The sequence below is a fragment of the Dendropsophus ebraccatus genome, chromosome 2 (genome assembly GCF_027789765.1).
Source record: "Dendropsophus ebraccatus isolate aDenEbr1 chromosome 2, aDenEbr1.pat, whole genome shotgun sequence".
Classification (NCBI taxonomy): Eukaryota; Metazoa; Chordata; class Amphibia; order Anura; family Hylidae; genus Dendropsophus; species Dendropsophus ebraccatus.
In genome coordinates, this window is record NC_091455.1 from 11,988,349 (window position 1) to 12,004,531 (window position 16,183).

General features: G+C 45.2%; 1 protein-coding gene across 4 annotated transcripts in view; it reads right to left on the reverse strand.

The window, feature by feature from the left end:
- The window catches only part of AGO2 (argonaute RISC catalytic component 2), a 52,378-nt gene that overhangs the window by 27,490 nt on the left and 8,705 nt on the right, over positions 1 to 16,183 (reverse strand). For all 4 annotated transcript variants that reach the window (XR_011361607.1, XR_011361606.1, XM_069957050.1 and 1 more), the window contains exons 2-3: positions 4,001 to 4,199; positions 1,472 to 1,592 (exon numbers count right to left, since the gene is read on the reverse strand). Coding sequence is in view for 2 of the 4 variants with exons in the window: in XM_069957050.1 (XP_069813151.1) it covers positions 1,472 to 1,592; positions 4,001 to 4,199 (320 nt within the window). In the remaining 2 variants the exon portion in view is untranslated. The remainder of the gene's footprint in view (positions 1 to 1,471; positions 1,593 to 4,000; positions 4,200 to 16,183) is intronic.

Here is a 16,183-nt window from a genome sequence, read left to right on the forward strand (position 1 = left end):
ATGTACCATCCTACATACATTAAAGGGGTTCTTGGATTAAAACTTACTTGTCTCCAATACAGGATATATAATCCTATATAAGGCCAAAATAGTGCGGTCTATGCGCACCCAAAACTATCAAACATAAAAACCAAAAGAAAGAATTACAAATGCAAGACCAATATATATAAGTACTTATTTTTATTAGAATATCAAAGAATAATTTTTTCAGTTAAAAAATACAGGGTCACCCTCGATAAAGCAACACGCGAAACGCGCGTCGGGTGTATGGTGAGGTGGACTCGTATACTAAGGACATGTATGGGTAATACTTATTATATTTGGATGGTGTTTTTCTCTATGTACTCACTGTGAGATGTATTTATTTATTGTATGTAGTACCAACCCAGTGCCCAGTATATATGTGTATATATAGGTTCTCCATTTTACTGTCATCTATTCTGTGACATAGTACCTTATGTATAAGAACCTAGTTAATCCTTATGTATAAGAACCTAGTTAATCCACCATTTTTATGAGGATTTGTATTTGCTCCAGCCCCTTTGTTATGTATTATGTATTTTTTAACTGAAAAAATTATTCTTTGATATTCTAATAAAAATAAGTACTAATATATATATTGGTCTTGCATTTGTAATTCTTTCTTTTGGTTTTTATGTCCAATACAGGATAGACAACATGTAAAAGAGGGAGTTCCGACCTGCGTACCCCTCAGGCGATCTTCAGATCGGCCCCCGGAGGATTGGTCGGGGTACAGAGGTCGGAGCCCTCTCGATCTTTTACTTGTTGCCTATCCTGTGGATAGGAGACAAGTTTTATTAGAAAAACCCCTTTAAGGATATGTTCACAAGAAGTAGAAAATCTAATCTATCCAGCATATGCATGGTTTTCTGCACTGTTTCTGTATGCCCCATTTACATGAATAGAACAGACAGAAATGTTCACAGCAAATCTGCTGCACGTAAATATACCCCAGGCGTTTTAACCTCTTGGTCACAGGAAAAATTGCTTTTACAGCCCTACACATGGCAACAGAACAGAACTACTTTAGAGCGCTAGGTCCACCATCTATGAATATCAATAAGGATACTTACAGTGACAGACAATACACTGCAGTAGAATCAAGATATAATAAAGAACCTATTATTCCCTTACAAAAAACTTTGAGAGAAATCCATCTCTAAAACCTTTGTTCACACAATATGAATGTTGCATTACCACATCACATCTAACACTTGTGGTTGGTTGCTGTTCACAAATCACAGACTTTCTTACCATTGACATCAATGCAAGTTACATGTGAGTGCGACTCGCTAAAACTTTTTTTTTTTTAAACACATCCAAATGACAACAGTATAAAAGCAACAGCAGGTTGGTTGGCATCTTGGATACGATCTGCAATTGCTTAACATGCGCCCTATTTAAACCAATCCCCCCTTTCATACACACTTCAGCTATATCAGATGCTTACTTTGTCCCTGGCGATAGGAAGCGGCATCGCAGTGTAAAGATTTTTCCTCCCATCAAACACCGGCTTTCGATCTCCAAAAATTTGACCCTTAAAATGCAATACCATGTGTTCTACAATTTCCCTAATAAAAAAAAAAGGAGGGGAAAAAAAGTGAGAAGGTATTTTAGGTGACAAACCTCAGAAAGAAACCAAAAACACAAGAATATATGGAGCTGGTTCAGACAACACAAAAGAATACACAGGGATGCACAGTGCCCCTCAAAGCCCAGATCCTTTATGCTCATCTTCATAAAATGAAGAACAAGGGACTATGCTCAAAGGAGCAAGGAGATTTTTTTCTTTTTTTTAAGTTTCAAAATATTACTGTCCTGGTCACAAAACCAAAGTTTGTGGGGATTAAAGGGGTTATCCAGAGAAAATCTTTTTTCTTTCAAATCAACTGGTGTTAGAAAGGTATATAGATTTGTAAATTAAGTCTATTAAAAAAAAATCTCACGTCTTCCCATACTAATAAGCTACTAAATGTGATGCAGGAAATGTTGTTTTATTTTCAGTCGGACACAGTGCTCTCTGCTGACATCTCTGGCCGAGACAGGAACTGTCCAGAGTAGGACAGGTTTTCTATGGGGAGTCATAGAAAACCGAGACAGAGTTCCCCGTCTGGGCCAGAGATGTCAGCAGAGAGCACTGTGTCAGACTGAAAATAAAACATTTGCTGCAAGACATACAGCAGCTGATTAATCTGGGAAAACTTGAATTTTTTTTACTAGAAGTAAATAACAAATCTATATACCTTTCTGACACCAGTTGATTTGAAAGAAAAATGTTCGCTGGACAATCACTTTAAAAGCAGCAGTTACTAGCCAGGATCATATCCGAGAGACAGCTGCTGACTGAGCAAACTGGTTTTACAGTATAGAAAAACTTAAAATCTAAAAAAAAAAAAAAAAAACAACCCTTCTCCACAGTTAAAAAGTCCCAAAGCTGCTAAATGTCTAAGGATTTGAGATGCTCGAGTCCAAACGTTCGGCATTTGATTTCCGGTGGCTGAAGTAATTGGATGCAGGCCTAAGGATACATGGATACAGCAAACTTTTTCAGTCACCGTTATTCAAATGCTGAATGATTAGACTTGAGCATCCTTGAGTTTGTAATGATCTCGACTAAGGACTGACGGGAGACAAGCAACCAGCACTAGAGATGAGCGAACCTCGAACATGCTGGAGTCCATCCGAACCCGATCGTTCAGCATTTGATTAGCGGTGGCTGCTGAAGTTGGATAAAGCCCTAAGGCTATGTGGAAAACATGGATATAGTCATTGGCTGTATCCATGTTTTCCAGACAACCTTAGAGCTTTATCCAAGTTCAGCAGCCACCGCTAATCAAATGCTGTATGATCGGGTTCGGATGGACTCGAATTCGGTTAGCTCATCTCTAATTGCAATTCATCCCTGTCGGTCACACCACTTCTGTTTACATGGGGTAATGTGTGGTTCTCTGATTGCACAAAAACCTTTTATGATACTGTTCACACATCCAGGTTTTAAATTGCAATTAACAAAAAAACAAAGCCAGGAATGCATCTGAAAAGAGGAGAAATCTCAGTCATTTCTTAAAGGCCTGTTCTCAATGTATAAGTTGTTCCTGGATTTGGCTTCAATAAATGCAATTAAAAACCTGACTATGTGAACACTCCTTACATGGGTCAATTATCAGGAACGAGTTTTCGCAGAAATGCTCATTTGCATGACAATCATCAGGTTTGTGCAAACAAACCTGACGATACCCCCCCTGTAGCTGCGTACCTCATCTCTGTGGCGACAGTCTTTTCCTCTCTAGGTTCTGCTGTTTTGGAGAAGTTTGATTCAGACTAAATATGCAAATCAGCCAGTTAGGAGCACTGGAGAAAGGGGTCCTCATCCCCCTAGAGAACCCCTTGGGCCCACCACCTTTTTCAGTGATGTCTACTACACACATTCATGTATGAATATTCAGGCCAGGCTTTGACACGTGTGTGCCAGATAAGCTCCTGTACAGAGACAGGCTGCTATCTTGCGCATGCGTGTTGAAGACCAGCCTAATTATGGACATATAAATATGTAGGTTTCACTGAAAGACGCAACAGGCGAGCCGATAGATGGCCCTGTGCTCCTTACAAGCTGTTCAGCATATTTGCTCTGAATCAAACTTCTCCAAAATGGCAGGACCTAGAGAGAAAAGGATATCGGTGCTACAAATATGAGGTATGCAGCTGCACAAACCTGCTGATAATTCCCCTTCAAAGGGATTTTCCAGCGTTGCAAAAACATGGCCGCTTTCTTACAGAGACATCACCACTCTTGTCTCTAGGTCAGGTGTAATTTGTAATTAAGCTCCATTCACTTTAATGGAACCGAGTTACAAACCCCACCCAAACTGGAGACAAGAGTCGTGCTGTCTCTGGAAGAAAGTGGCCATGTTTTTGTAGCACTGGATAACCCCCTTTAAATCATCAGTCCTTAATAACAGAGGCTGAGATAGTCTCTTACCTATTCACTCTCCTGGGGCATTTTTCTGGCTTGATATCTATTTCATAATGGTAAATCTCTATCTTGGGAATGTCCATTTCAAAAAAGTTTGCCTGCAGCTTGATCGTCCTTCCTGAGGTGCCAAAATCTGGCCTTGGCGGTGGTTTGAAAGTGTATGCTGGCATTGGGAGAGGTGGTGCGGGAGGTGGAGGGGCAAGCACTAGGAGAAAGAAAAGACATGGATGTTAATATCTATATCACTTGTCACTTAACACTACCTATAAACATTAAAGTATAGGAGTCAAACTAATGGTCCTCCAATTGTGGAAAAACTACAATTCCCAGCATGCTTTGGCTGTCCAGGCATGATGGGAATTGTAGTTCTGCCACAGCTGGAGAGCCAGGAATTTGACACCCCTGCATTAGAAGAAAGCTGAGCATGCATGTCTACTGCTGGAGATGGGAACAATAGTTGTGCACCTGCCCAAAAGCCATCTAAGTGAATTAGTCCCGTTAAAGTAAACTACAAAAAGAGGATAAAAAAAACAAACAAATACCAAGACTGTGACATTGCGTACAATGAAAGTGATTTGTGTGGTTATCCAATTGTATTGTATTGCTGTAACACAGGAAAGGGGATTGTCTGATAACTAACCTAACTCATCAACCACTAATTTACATATAAAGGAGTGCTCATCTTAAACAAAAACAAAAAAAAAGTCAGTTGCAGAGAAATAAATGGAGACAAAGCCAAGCAAAGTAGTAATGCCAGGTCGTCCAAGGGATTGAAGGGATTAAATATCTATTAAGGTCAGGCGGAGTGCGATGTCTACATCCTAGGGCCGGTCAGTGAGTCATACCTGACCCTTGCCTTATAATACATCGCTGTGAGAAACCTGCAGTAATTGGATTCCATATACCAGAAGACATCTCCATACGTTATAGCTATAAGCCCTCTGATAACATCCGTAACCTGAAAGCCCGCCGTACCGACACAACCGCTGTTTCCTTTATAAGGCAATTTTCTCCCCTTTTTTGTATAATGTGATGTGTATACAGTAGGCTCCATCATCAGTGGATATGTTCTTTGTATAATGTGATGTGTATACAGCAGGCTCTATCATCAGTGGATATGTTCTTTGTATAATGGGATTCTTATACATTACGCTCTATCATCAGTGGATATGTTCTTTGTATAATGGGATTTGCATACAGAAGGCTCTATCAGTGGATGTTCTTTGTATAATGTGATTTGCATACAGAAGGCTCTATCATCAGTGGATATGTTCTTTGTATAATGCGATTTGCATACAGAAGGCTCTATCATCAGTGGATGTTCTTTGTATAATGTGATTTGTATACAGAAGGCTCTATTATCAGTGGATATGTTCTTTGGATAATGTGATGTGTATACAGTAGGCTCCATCATCAGTGGATATATTCTTTGTATAATGTGATGTGCATACAGAAGGCTCTATCATCAGTGGATATGTTCTTTGTATAATGTGATGTGTATACAGTAGGCTCTATCATCAGTGGATATATTCTTTGTATAATGTGATGTGCATACAGTAGGCTCTATTATCAGTGGATATGTTCTTTGTATAATGTGATGTGTATACAGAAGGCTCTATCATCAGTGGATATGTTCTTTGTATAATGTGATTTGCATACAGAAGGCTTTATCATCAGTTGATGTGTTCTGCAATGTTTGTACAAGCAGCAATAAACCCCCACACATCACAGTAACCCTCTGCCCCATCTTGGCTCCTTTCCCATCTCCCTGGCGGCGTTCTCCACCACCCATCACCACGCTGGTTTCCTCTGTGTCACTTCCTCAGCCCCCTCACTTTGCCGCTTACATTATTCTGCATCACATTATGGAAAAGCTCAGACACAGCTACACTTGCGGCCAATATCCCCAGAATAACAGAGCTGTATGATCAGATACGGGACCCCTGTGCACTACATACACCAGCACATCTGTGACACAGAAACAGTGCTATATGCACACAATGGCCGGAATTTGAAGTTCTTTAGTAGAGGTCTGCTTTTAAGGTTCCCTACCAGTGTTTATTACCTATGACTGCCTGACCTCCGAGAGCCCCAACCATCTCAAGAATGGCGGTCCCAATGTGTCCCATCTGAATGTAATGGTAGACAGTTTACATGCCAACGCTCCACTCTGCCTGGGGGACTAAAAGCAACAGCTGAGCACTGTGACCCCCTACTCATTGCATATGACAGGCTCTGTTTATAATAAAGCTGGTTTGGACAACACTATGAGGAGTATAGGGGACTTCTGACACTCCACCAATAAATGTCATAGGTGGTGAGAATGGTCAGGAGTGATGGATTTTCAAAGCCCAACCCTACGGATCTGGGAGGGACAGGGTGGCAGAACCAGAGCTGTATATCTGCGGCTCAGCACTCCCCATATGGAACACATGCCAAATGGGGAGCTAATGGACCTATGTATCTCAATGGTTATGGCCACATTAAGCCCTGAATGGTCCCTTATGTACCTTACTACAGTTCTTGCAGATAAACCACGTCACATTGGTTTATCCAATTTGCTCCTCCAGCAATTCATCTCCACGTAAGGGAGAGCATGGGACCCGAGCAGGATGGCACAGAGCTGGCATTATAGTGGGATGGGATTCCTGGACATCGCCCACAAGGGTGCATTTCTCTTACACTAAGTTTAACAGTGTATATTAGACAATCTGACCACACTCTGGCTGTATGTACATGTAGCTTGCCTTGGTTTGTACAGATGAAAACACATTGAAGCAACATGCAATCCATGATTTTCCGGTGCGGTTTCCAATCAGACAGCCCCAGTAACTACTAAGTAACTGTATAGACACTGGCAGTGTAATGTATGTGTATAAATATACATATATATTTAATTTTTTTATACACTTTTCAACAGTAGTCTATTCACCATCACTACACGGGCAGACGGGTTTAGCATCCTCTTTGATATGTAAACAGACAATGGCTTATGTATCATTAGCGCACACAGTGAATAACGCCTCGAATGTCACAATATAAACTCTACACAATGTTATTTGTGTTAATCTTTAAGACAACTTGCGTTTTCAGCATGGAATCGACCACATGCAAGACGACCATGTAAATCTTACGGAGCTATTTGAGCATAAATATTTCTATAAAACAGTTGTCTTCGGTGCAAATATGCAAGACTACAACTCCCAGCATGCCCTGTCAAAGGATTAAAGGGGTTGTTTCTAACTCAAAAAGATGGCAGATAAAAAGCAAAGACCTGACCACAGGGACCCCACCAATCACATAAATGAATGCTGCCAAAATGATAGAGACCTATCCTGCATGTCTGCAATCTACCGCCATGATAGAATCCTGTGTTTATGCTCTTACGGCCCTCTAAACTATCAGCAAAAAGGGCCAGTGTCCCATGGCAGCTTATCTGGGAGGAACACTCCCGCAGTCACACCTTACAAGCCTGTGGCTATCTATATAGATAAGTGCACAGATCCATCCCCAACAGCTGCACATATCTGCTGCCCCATATACTGCAAGCAAAGCTCCCGCTTATCACTACAGGATGCAAAAGGTGGGAGCCGCAGTAGATAAAGTGGGCCTTTATGCCCGGACATTTCCCATGAACCTTCCTTATACCAAACATCTCCTGGGTAAATAATTTAGCTGCTTATTTTCCTGGCTGTTTTTGAGTCATTGTTCGCTCCCCAGGGGTTAAGCTTCATAAGGCTGAAAATATCCATTCTGTGGGCAGACATAGTGAAAGTGGTCACATGACCTCAGACCTCATTTCCCAGAAGTCTCCCCTCTGCAGCCACACACCTAATGACCTAAATAAGTGCAACGTTTTGGACAGAATATCAACCTCTTTCTGTAATTCCTGCATCAGTATTTATATCCTTATATAAGTGGACTGCTTTCCACAGAGCTGGTGCGTCTCTTGCATGGCTCTCATAAGCTTATATACCCACAAATACCCATGAGAGATGCAGGAGAAGTATTAGTCAGCCTGGATTCCACAGAAAGTGTGTACTCATACTCATGTGTGTGTGTGCCCACACTCCTGGCTCAGCTGGACGTACAAAGCCACGCTCGGGCTCTCCGACAGATGAATCGGTGAACTCACAATGGATTCGAAGAAAACCAGCAAATGTCCACACTGGCCAGCATTGCAACCGTGAATTAGAGCTACATAACACTTCGCGATAAGACACATGGCTATGGTGGAAAGATCCTTTAAACTGCAAAATCCAAACGCTTAACACACAGATTCTCCATAATATCACGTTAATCTTCCATCCCAGTCCTTTAAGAGCCATTAGAAGGCGAGCAGCCAGGGACCGCATCAGGAGGAGGTAACGCATACATTTGGGGTAATGTGTGGATAGACCTCCAGGGTATAATATCTGTGATAGCACAAGGAAAACACCCAACTATTCCACCACATTGTAACAAAGGCTAGATAGAGGAGAGGTAAGAACAGTCATACTAAAGGATCCATACCATCATACCCCCCTGCAATGAGAGGCTGGCATACACAATTTATATAAACCATCTCATCCCACGAGGCCCCTATGCAGAAAGGTATCTACGGCAGATCCCTCGTCTATGGGGTATACCCTGACAACAGTCCCAAGAGGTGTCAGCAAAGTCATGGAAACATCAGGCGAAGACACTTACAAAGCAATCATGAACTACAGATGTAGCAGTCCCGAGCCTGTGCCCTGCAATAACAAGCTTCTGCCATGATTAAAGAGGAACTATCAGCAGGGTTGACAAATCTAACCAGCTGATATGTCCCAATTGAAGACGGGCCCTCGAGGAGGAAGGTATGTCTTTTCACTTCCTCCTCGATGACGTTCCGGTACAGTTAGTCGTGTGATCCATGGTCCGGTAAGACCGTTAGGAACACTGGGGCACAAGTTAGGAACACTGCCCGCCCGATTCATTCATTATCATTAGAAAGGGGTGGGCCGGCATGGGCAGATACACACTATGGGGGAAGGCAGTGATCCTAGCGGCCTCACCGGACCATTGGGCACAGGACTCACTGCACCGGAACGGCACCAAGGAGGAAGGTAAGAGACATCCGTGCCTCCTCTGCATCTCCTGTGCATCAGGGACATATCAGCAGGTTAGATTCGTCTAACCTGCTGATAGTTCTCCTTTAAGAACTGAAAGCACAGTCTGAAACATGTCAGACCGGCCTGTTCTTAAGGGTACAAACCCACTTGACGTATTTGCTGCGTGAATCAGTCTTAAAAATAAGCAGGCAAAACGCAGGTTGGCAATTGTTCTGTGTTAAAATACGCAATTGCGTATTTTTGAAGCATGAAGCTACATGTGTTTTTCACACAGGTTGTTAACAACTGATGCTTTGCTAACAACAAGCTTCATGCTTCAAAAATACGCAATTGCGTATTTTAACGCAGAACAATCGTATAAAGCCAACCTGAGTTTTGCCTGCTTATTTTTAAGACTGATTCACGCAGCAAATACGTCAAGTGGGTTTGTACCCTAAAGGGATATTTTCATCACAACTAACAGTCATATAAATCAAATTTATTATTTTTGTAAACTTATCTCCTTCTCCGGATATGCTGCACTTTTCCTCCCATTGTCGATGGCTCACTGTCTAGGTTATCGACCACTGCTCTGCTCTAAAAGCAGTGGACTGGCTGCTGTGTATATAGCTATAACGTACATGTGCAGAGACATACTGGATTGCCTACGACTCCACAGCCAGCCTTGCCGGCCTAGCCTTGTGTGGATTAAGGCATCGCACTCCGAGTATAGAATTTCTAAATATGCCAAAGCTTGTCTAGTAAAGGCCGATACAGGCTGCAAATCGTGGCTGAAATCCATCCAAAGAGCTTCCCTCCAAGGCGGCGGCCTTTCTGTGTCACATAACCCAAGCACCTGCCACCAGACATCAGCAAAGCTTTACTTACGATGACACTCAGAAGCATGAAACCCAACAAAGCTGCTATTGTGAGGGCTGGGGGTCTCGTACATTCAGTTATCCATGCCATTGTAGAGCACTGTTTGTGTTCAGCTCTCCCTGTAACTCTTATAGGCTTGGATAGAGACCCAACGTGCACAGCCAACTCATCCTTCATCAGAGCACAGAATGAATATCGGGGGACTCCAGCCAGATCTAGAGATAGATAAGAAAATACTCCTCTATAATCCAATGAGGACGCAATCAAAACTGAAGTGTACATGAAGTGTTCTTCTATAAAAAGGTCTCGGTAACTCAACTTCTCCCCCTCCTACTAATTCACAAGTGACGGCAGCACAAGTCTCCCCGATGCCATAAAGGTAGAATAACCCCAATGCTACATACACATGGGTCTGATATACTTTGTGCTTCTTGTATGCAAAAAATAAAAAAAATTAAATAAAAGTGCACTATAAACGGATCTCAGATGCTACTTTTTGGTAGTGTAGCCTCTAAAAATAGAACGAGAGTTGTAGACATGTCACTAAGACAAAGACTTTGACAGGGGACACATGACTGGACTGACAGAAGCAGGATGGCCATGTAGACAGTTCTGACCAAGCTATAAGGAGGCATTTGGGAAATTGGTTACATGAGGGCACAGATGGTGAACAGGCTCTGGACAGCTCAGACAGACGAGAGACTTGCCCCCTGCAGTTGTAACGATGTAGGAACCATTGCATCATCCTGGTCCACCCTACTAGTGATAACAAGACACTAACAGCTCAGTGAAATGTACAGGACATCCTGCGGCCACATGCATTGTATCTCATGGCTTCCAGCCGCAGGGTAATGCAGGTTTCAAAGAACGTCTCCCCTAAATTGTAAAACGTCCATGTCTGCCTATCACATGATTTACCACCGATCCAAAATTTATGGTGAGCAGCGTCACAGTCTACAGTGTGCAGGATCTACAGGCCGAGCTGTCACATCTGTGGTGACTGTACCAGAGGAGGCCATACGGGACCTGTATCCATGTCTGAGTCCGCTTGTGAACTGAAACTTATTCTATCATCTCCTCCTTGGTGCATTACTCTTTTTGTCAGTGAGCGTATATTACTACCATTTCTACTCTTCTGACCATCCTGGATAACTTCTAGTTACTCAGCAGTTTTGTCAGAATAATGGCACCAGTGAGATAGTGGTAAATGGTGTATATTATTGTGAACCTTTGGGACACTGCAACCAGAAATCTGGAAGACCATGTGTAACAGAGAAGGGTCACACAACAAACCTCCTGTCTCTTTTTAGGACGGACCACCCTTTCCCTGATATAATGGCTCAGCTAGTAAGGATGCTTCATTGCCCTGAGCTCCTGAGGCTTGTGGAGGAAAGAGCAATAGACGACATAGAGATGACATTTCCTGGCATGGGAAAAATGTGTCATGATGATAAGTATGCTACAATGTGGAAGCTGCACTGTAAGCGCGAGTACTGATACCACACAGCCTGAACGACCAGCCTCACTTCTGTTATCCCGCCTATCCGTCCAGCCGCTTCAGGGTCCTGGGGCTGTGATGTTGCAGGCCTGCCAAGCCAATCAGCAACTGAGGTTGGACACAAATGTCCCTTGCCTGGACTACTCCTTTAAATAAAAGCCAGGACCCGCTTCCAAACCTTTCTACGTTGTACAGACCGTACATATTGTGTGCAGGTGCAAGATCTTGTACTTTAAGATATGCGCTGCCTCTATTGCATCAAGTTTTCTATGGGGATTTGCTACAGCCCTGCGCAGCGCCAATCAGACAGAGGTGGCAGCAGAGAGCACTGTGTCAGACTGGAAAGAATACACCACTTCCTGCAGGACATACAGCAGCTGATAAGTACTGGAAGACTTGGAGATTTTTTTTAATACAGAAATAAATTACAAATCTATATAACTTTCTGACACCAGTTGATTTGAAAACTTTTTTTTCCTCATCGAAGTACCCCTTTAACAGGACTCATACATGGAGCTTGATGGTCAGGTGACACTTACTCACACACCTAATGATCGCGGATCAGCAACCACGGACAATTTTAGGGCCGATTAAATCCTACACACCACAAAAAAGTATGACAGGTCATAGTGCAGAGACGGATCGCAGCAGATGCCCCAATAGACCTCTATGGGATACTGCTCCGGTCACCACTTCACCCCCGGACAAAACCAGCGCCTACCGACCCCCAGTATCCATTTAGTAGATATAGCTTGCGAACCCATCCTAAGAAGTTTAGCTGCCCCCTGTGAACAGTCAGGGGATCTAACTCTGTAAGTGCTTTAAAGCTCTATTCCACGGAACGATTACTGGCCCTATTCGGCCGCTACGGACGATAATCGTCCCGTGGAATAGAGTGCAACGATCAGCAGACATCGTTCATGTCGGCTGATCAATGCAGTCGCTTGTTTTTCAACATGCTGAAAAACAAGCGACTGATACAGCAACGATCTGCTGCCATCGCTCCGTTGAATAGGAGCATCGGCAGCAGACGCTTCTGTATCCTATGGGCTGTCCGGACGATCAGCAATCACCCGGGCAGCCCCCCCCCCCCGCCCCTCTTGCACTCACCCGCTCGCTGCAGCCGCGTTGAATAGCCGTGGCAGCGAGCGGGGAACAAGGAGCAAACAAGCGCTTAGAGCGCTCATTTGCTCCTTTAGACTGCCTGTGGAATAGGGCCATTATACACACTACTGCACTCAGGACCTGCGTGATACGGGCTGCAAACACAATGGTTATTTCTAGGAAGAGAGGGGATCTGCATTCCTACTTTAACCTGGCTCTCATAGCGGCTGAAAGACAAGCACACACCGCATGCCTTTTCATAGAAAGGTCTGGTAAATAGCTGCCAAATACTAGGGCCAAGATTTTTGGGGAAAAAACAGTTCAATTCACATGTGTGCATTAGCCAAAAAGCAACACGAAAATAAAAAGATTTTATCATTATATGTAGATTTACACAGTGAGATGAGGTTCCATGCATAAAACACAAAGAAAGCCAGGAAAGTGAACAGACATGCGGATAGCAGTAGGTGGGAGCGATCGGCAGGATGGGCAGCTAGGCCGATTTGCTTGCAGAGCAGCTGGCATTGTTATGTAAAGCGTTCTGCACAAGGTAGAGAGTCTTGTGAATGAAAATCTACTGCCATATAAGGCCCGCGTCCTCGGATGACTCCGCAGACGCAGTGTCGCTCACAATACAGATCACCATGTGAAAGGCACAACAAACAGTCCAGCCTCCCGTGTGGCCCCTATTGCAGAGGACACAGATCACTGGAGTGGGGGGCGCTCCTATAACCAGCAGCGCCAACCCCAGTCCGTCTCACATGGAGAAAGAATTATAAAGCCCCAAACACAGAGTCCAAGTAGCAACAACAGGCCTCAGTACATGTGATAGCTGAACACAGGCTCATGCAGTCACATGCAGACCCTCGGCTGCTACTTTAAGAGGGGATAAATCTCACGAGACGTCTATATATGCCGGATTTTGGCAAAGTCAGGACGTGACTGTAAGACCAGCAAATTACTAAGTGTTAATACAGTCTGTTATAGGGATTTCAACAACAAACTAATGGCCTGTGAATGATTACAGCAGCAGACTATGGAACCATAGACATGTAGACTCCCACATTACTAGTATGTGAGGTTGCTCCTGGTGTATGCCTTCTTAATTATCAATCTATCTATGCTAGTCAATCTATCTTCTGTTAAAACTAGTGTGTTATCTTACAGGGTGAATGCAGTCTATTGTTTCCTATTATCAACTACTGCAGCCTAATCTACAGGAGGCAACATGGAGCTGTACAGGCCTCTGATATCAGACCCGTGATAACACCGCACAGAGACCAGAAACATGCAGGGGAGCAGCTGCGTATAGAGGTAGCTTCACCGCTGACCACCATCTTACATATACATTACAGCTACTTACTGCCACACCTATACTCCAGAGCCGCACTCACTATTCTGCTGGTGAGGTCACTGTGTACATACATTACATTACTGATCCTGAGTTACATCCTGTATTATACCCCAGAGCTGCACTCACTATTCTGCTGGTGGGGTCACTGTGTACATTACATTACTGATCCTGAGTTACATCCTGTATTATACCCCAGAGCTGCACTCACTATTCTGCTGGTGGGGTCACTGTGTACATACATTACATTACTGATCCTGAGTTACATCCTGTATTATACCCCAGAGCTGCACTCACTATTCTGCTGGTGGGGTCACTGTGTACATACATTACTGATCCTGAGTTAAATCCTGTATTATACCCCAGAGCTGCACTCACTATTCTGCTGGTGGGGTCACTGTGTACTAGGGCTGGGCGATTAATCGAATTAATTCGATTAATCGCCCAGGCAGTTAGAATAGATTTGATTTTTTGTGAAAATCGTAAATTCGATTTTCACAAAAAATCATTGCGGGCGGCGCGGTAAAGTGTCGGGTCCGGAGAGAGTTGCAGGACGGCGCGGTGAGGTGCAGGGCCGGCGGTCAGGAGAGATGTGGTATCGGCGGCTCCAGCCTCTTCACAGAGCCGCGGCTGACCGCTGTACAGCTCCAGGACCCGCAGCGACGTTCTCTCCTTCTGCTGCGATCCCTGCCGCCTCCTCCACAGAACAGGACCTGCACGTGTGACAGTAAGAGAGCGGGACGCAGCTCAGCGCGGCACTAACGTGTAAGGGGCGGGAGAGGTCAGCCGCGGCTCTGTGAAGAGGCTGGAGCCGCCGGTACCACATCTCTCCTGACTGCCGGCCCTGCACCTCACCGCGCAGTCCTGACACTTTACCACGCCTGCCTAGTCCCCCTCAGCTGCCCCATACCCCCTCAGTGTCCCCTCAGCTGCCCCATACCCCCTCAGTGTCCCCTCAGCTGCCCCATACCCCCTCAGTGTCCCCTCAGCTGCCCCATACCCCCTCAGTGTCCCCTCAGCTGCCCCATACCCCCTCAGTGTCCCCTCAGCTGCCCCATACCCCCTCAGTGTCCCCTCAGCTGCCCCATACCCCCTCAGTGTCCCCTCAGCTGCCCCATACCCCCTCAGCTGCCCCATACCCCTCAGTGTCCCCTCAGCTGCCCCATACCCCTGAGTGACCCCCAGCCGGCTTCATATCCCTCAGTGACCCCCAGCCTGCCCCATACCCCTCAGTGACCCCCAGCCTGCCCCATACCCCTCAGTGACCCCCAGCCTGCCCCATACCCCTCAGTGACCCCCAGCCTGCCCCATACCCCTCAGTGACCCCCAGCCTGCCTCATACCCCTCAGTGACCCCCAGCCTGCCCCATACCCCTCAGTGTCCCCTCAGCTGCCCCATACCCCTCAGTGACCCCCAGCCTGCCCCATACCCCTCAGTGACCCCCAGCCTGCCCCATACCCCTCAGTGACCCCCAGCCTGCCCCATACCCCTCAGTGTCCCCTCAGCTGCCCCATACCCCTCAGTGACCCCCAGCCTGCCTCATACCCCTCAGTGACCCCCAGCCTGCCCCATACCCCTCAGTGACCCTTAGCCTGCCCCATACCCCTCAGTGACCCCCAGCCTGCCCCATACCCCTCAGTGACCCCCAGCCTGCCTCATACCCCTCAGTGACCCCCAGCCTGCCTCATACCCCTCAGTGACCCCCAGCCTGCCCCATACCCCTCAGTGACCCTTAGCCTGCTTCATACCCCTCAGTGACCCCCAACCTGCCTCATACCCCTCAGTGACCCCCAGCCTGCCCCATACCCACTCAGTGACCCCCAGTCCACCCCATACCCCCTCAGTAGTACTACTACACCCATCATCTATACCCGTACTACTACCACACTCCTCATCTTTACCTGTACTATTACACCCCTTATCCACTATACCCTCACTACTACTCCCTACCTAGATGAAGGCACAAAGAAGATCGCCTATACTATATGGGGGCACAGAGTACATAGGGCACATATTTGGGAAAACTACTTATATGGGGCACACAATGTGTTTGTCTACTACATGGGGGCACAGGAGGAGCACTGTTACACTGGGAAACAATATAGTTGTCTCAAACGTCAATAAAATCGTATCTGATGCTGCAGGGAGAAAAATGTCCTATTTATTTAGCAAAAACAAAAAAAATCGAGATTTAAATCGAGAATCGTCCAAAATTTTTTAAAAATCGAGATTTTATTTTTTGGCCATATCGCCCAGCCCTACTGTGTACATACATTACTGATCCT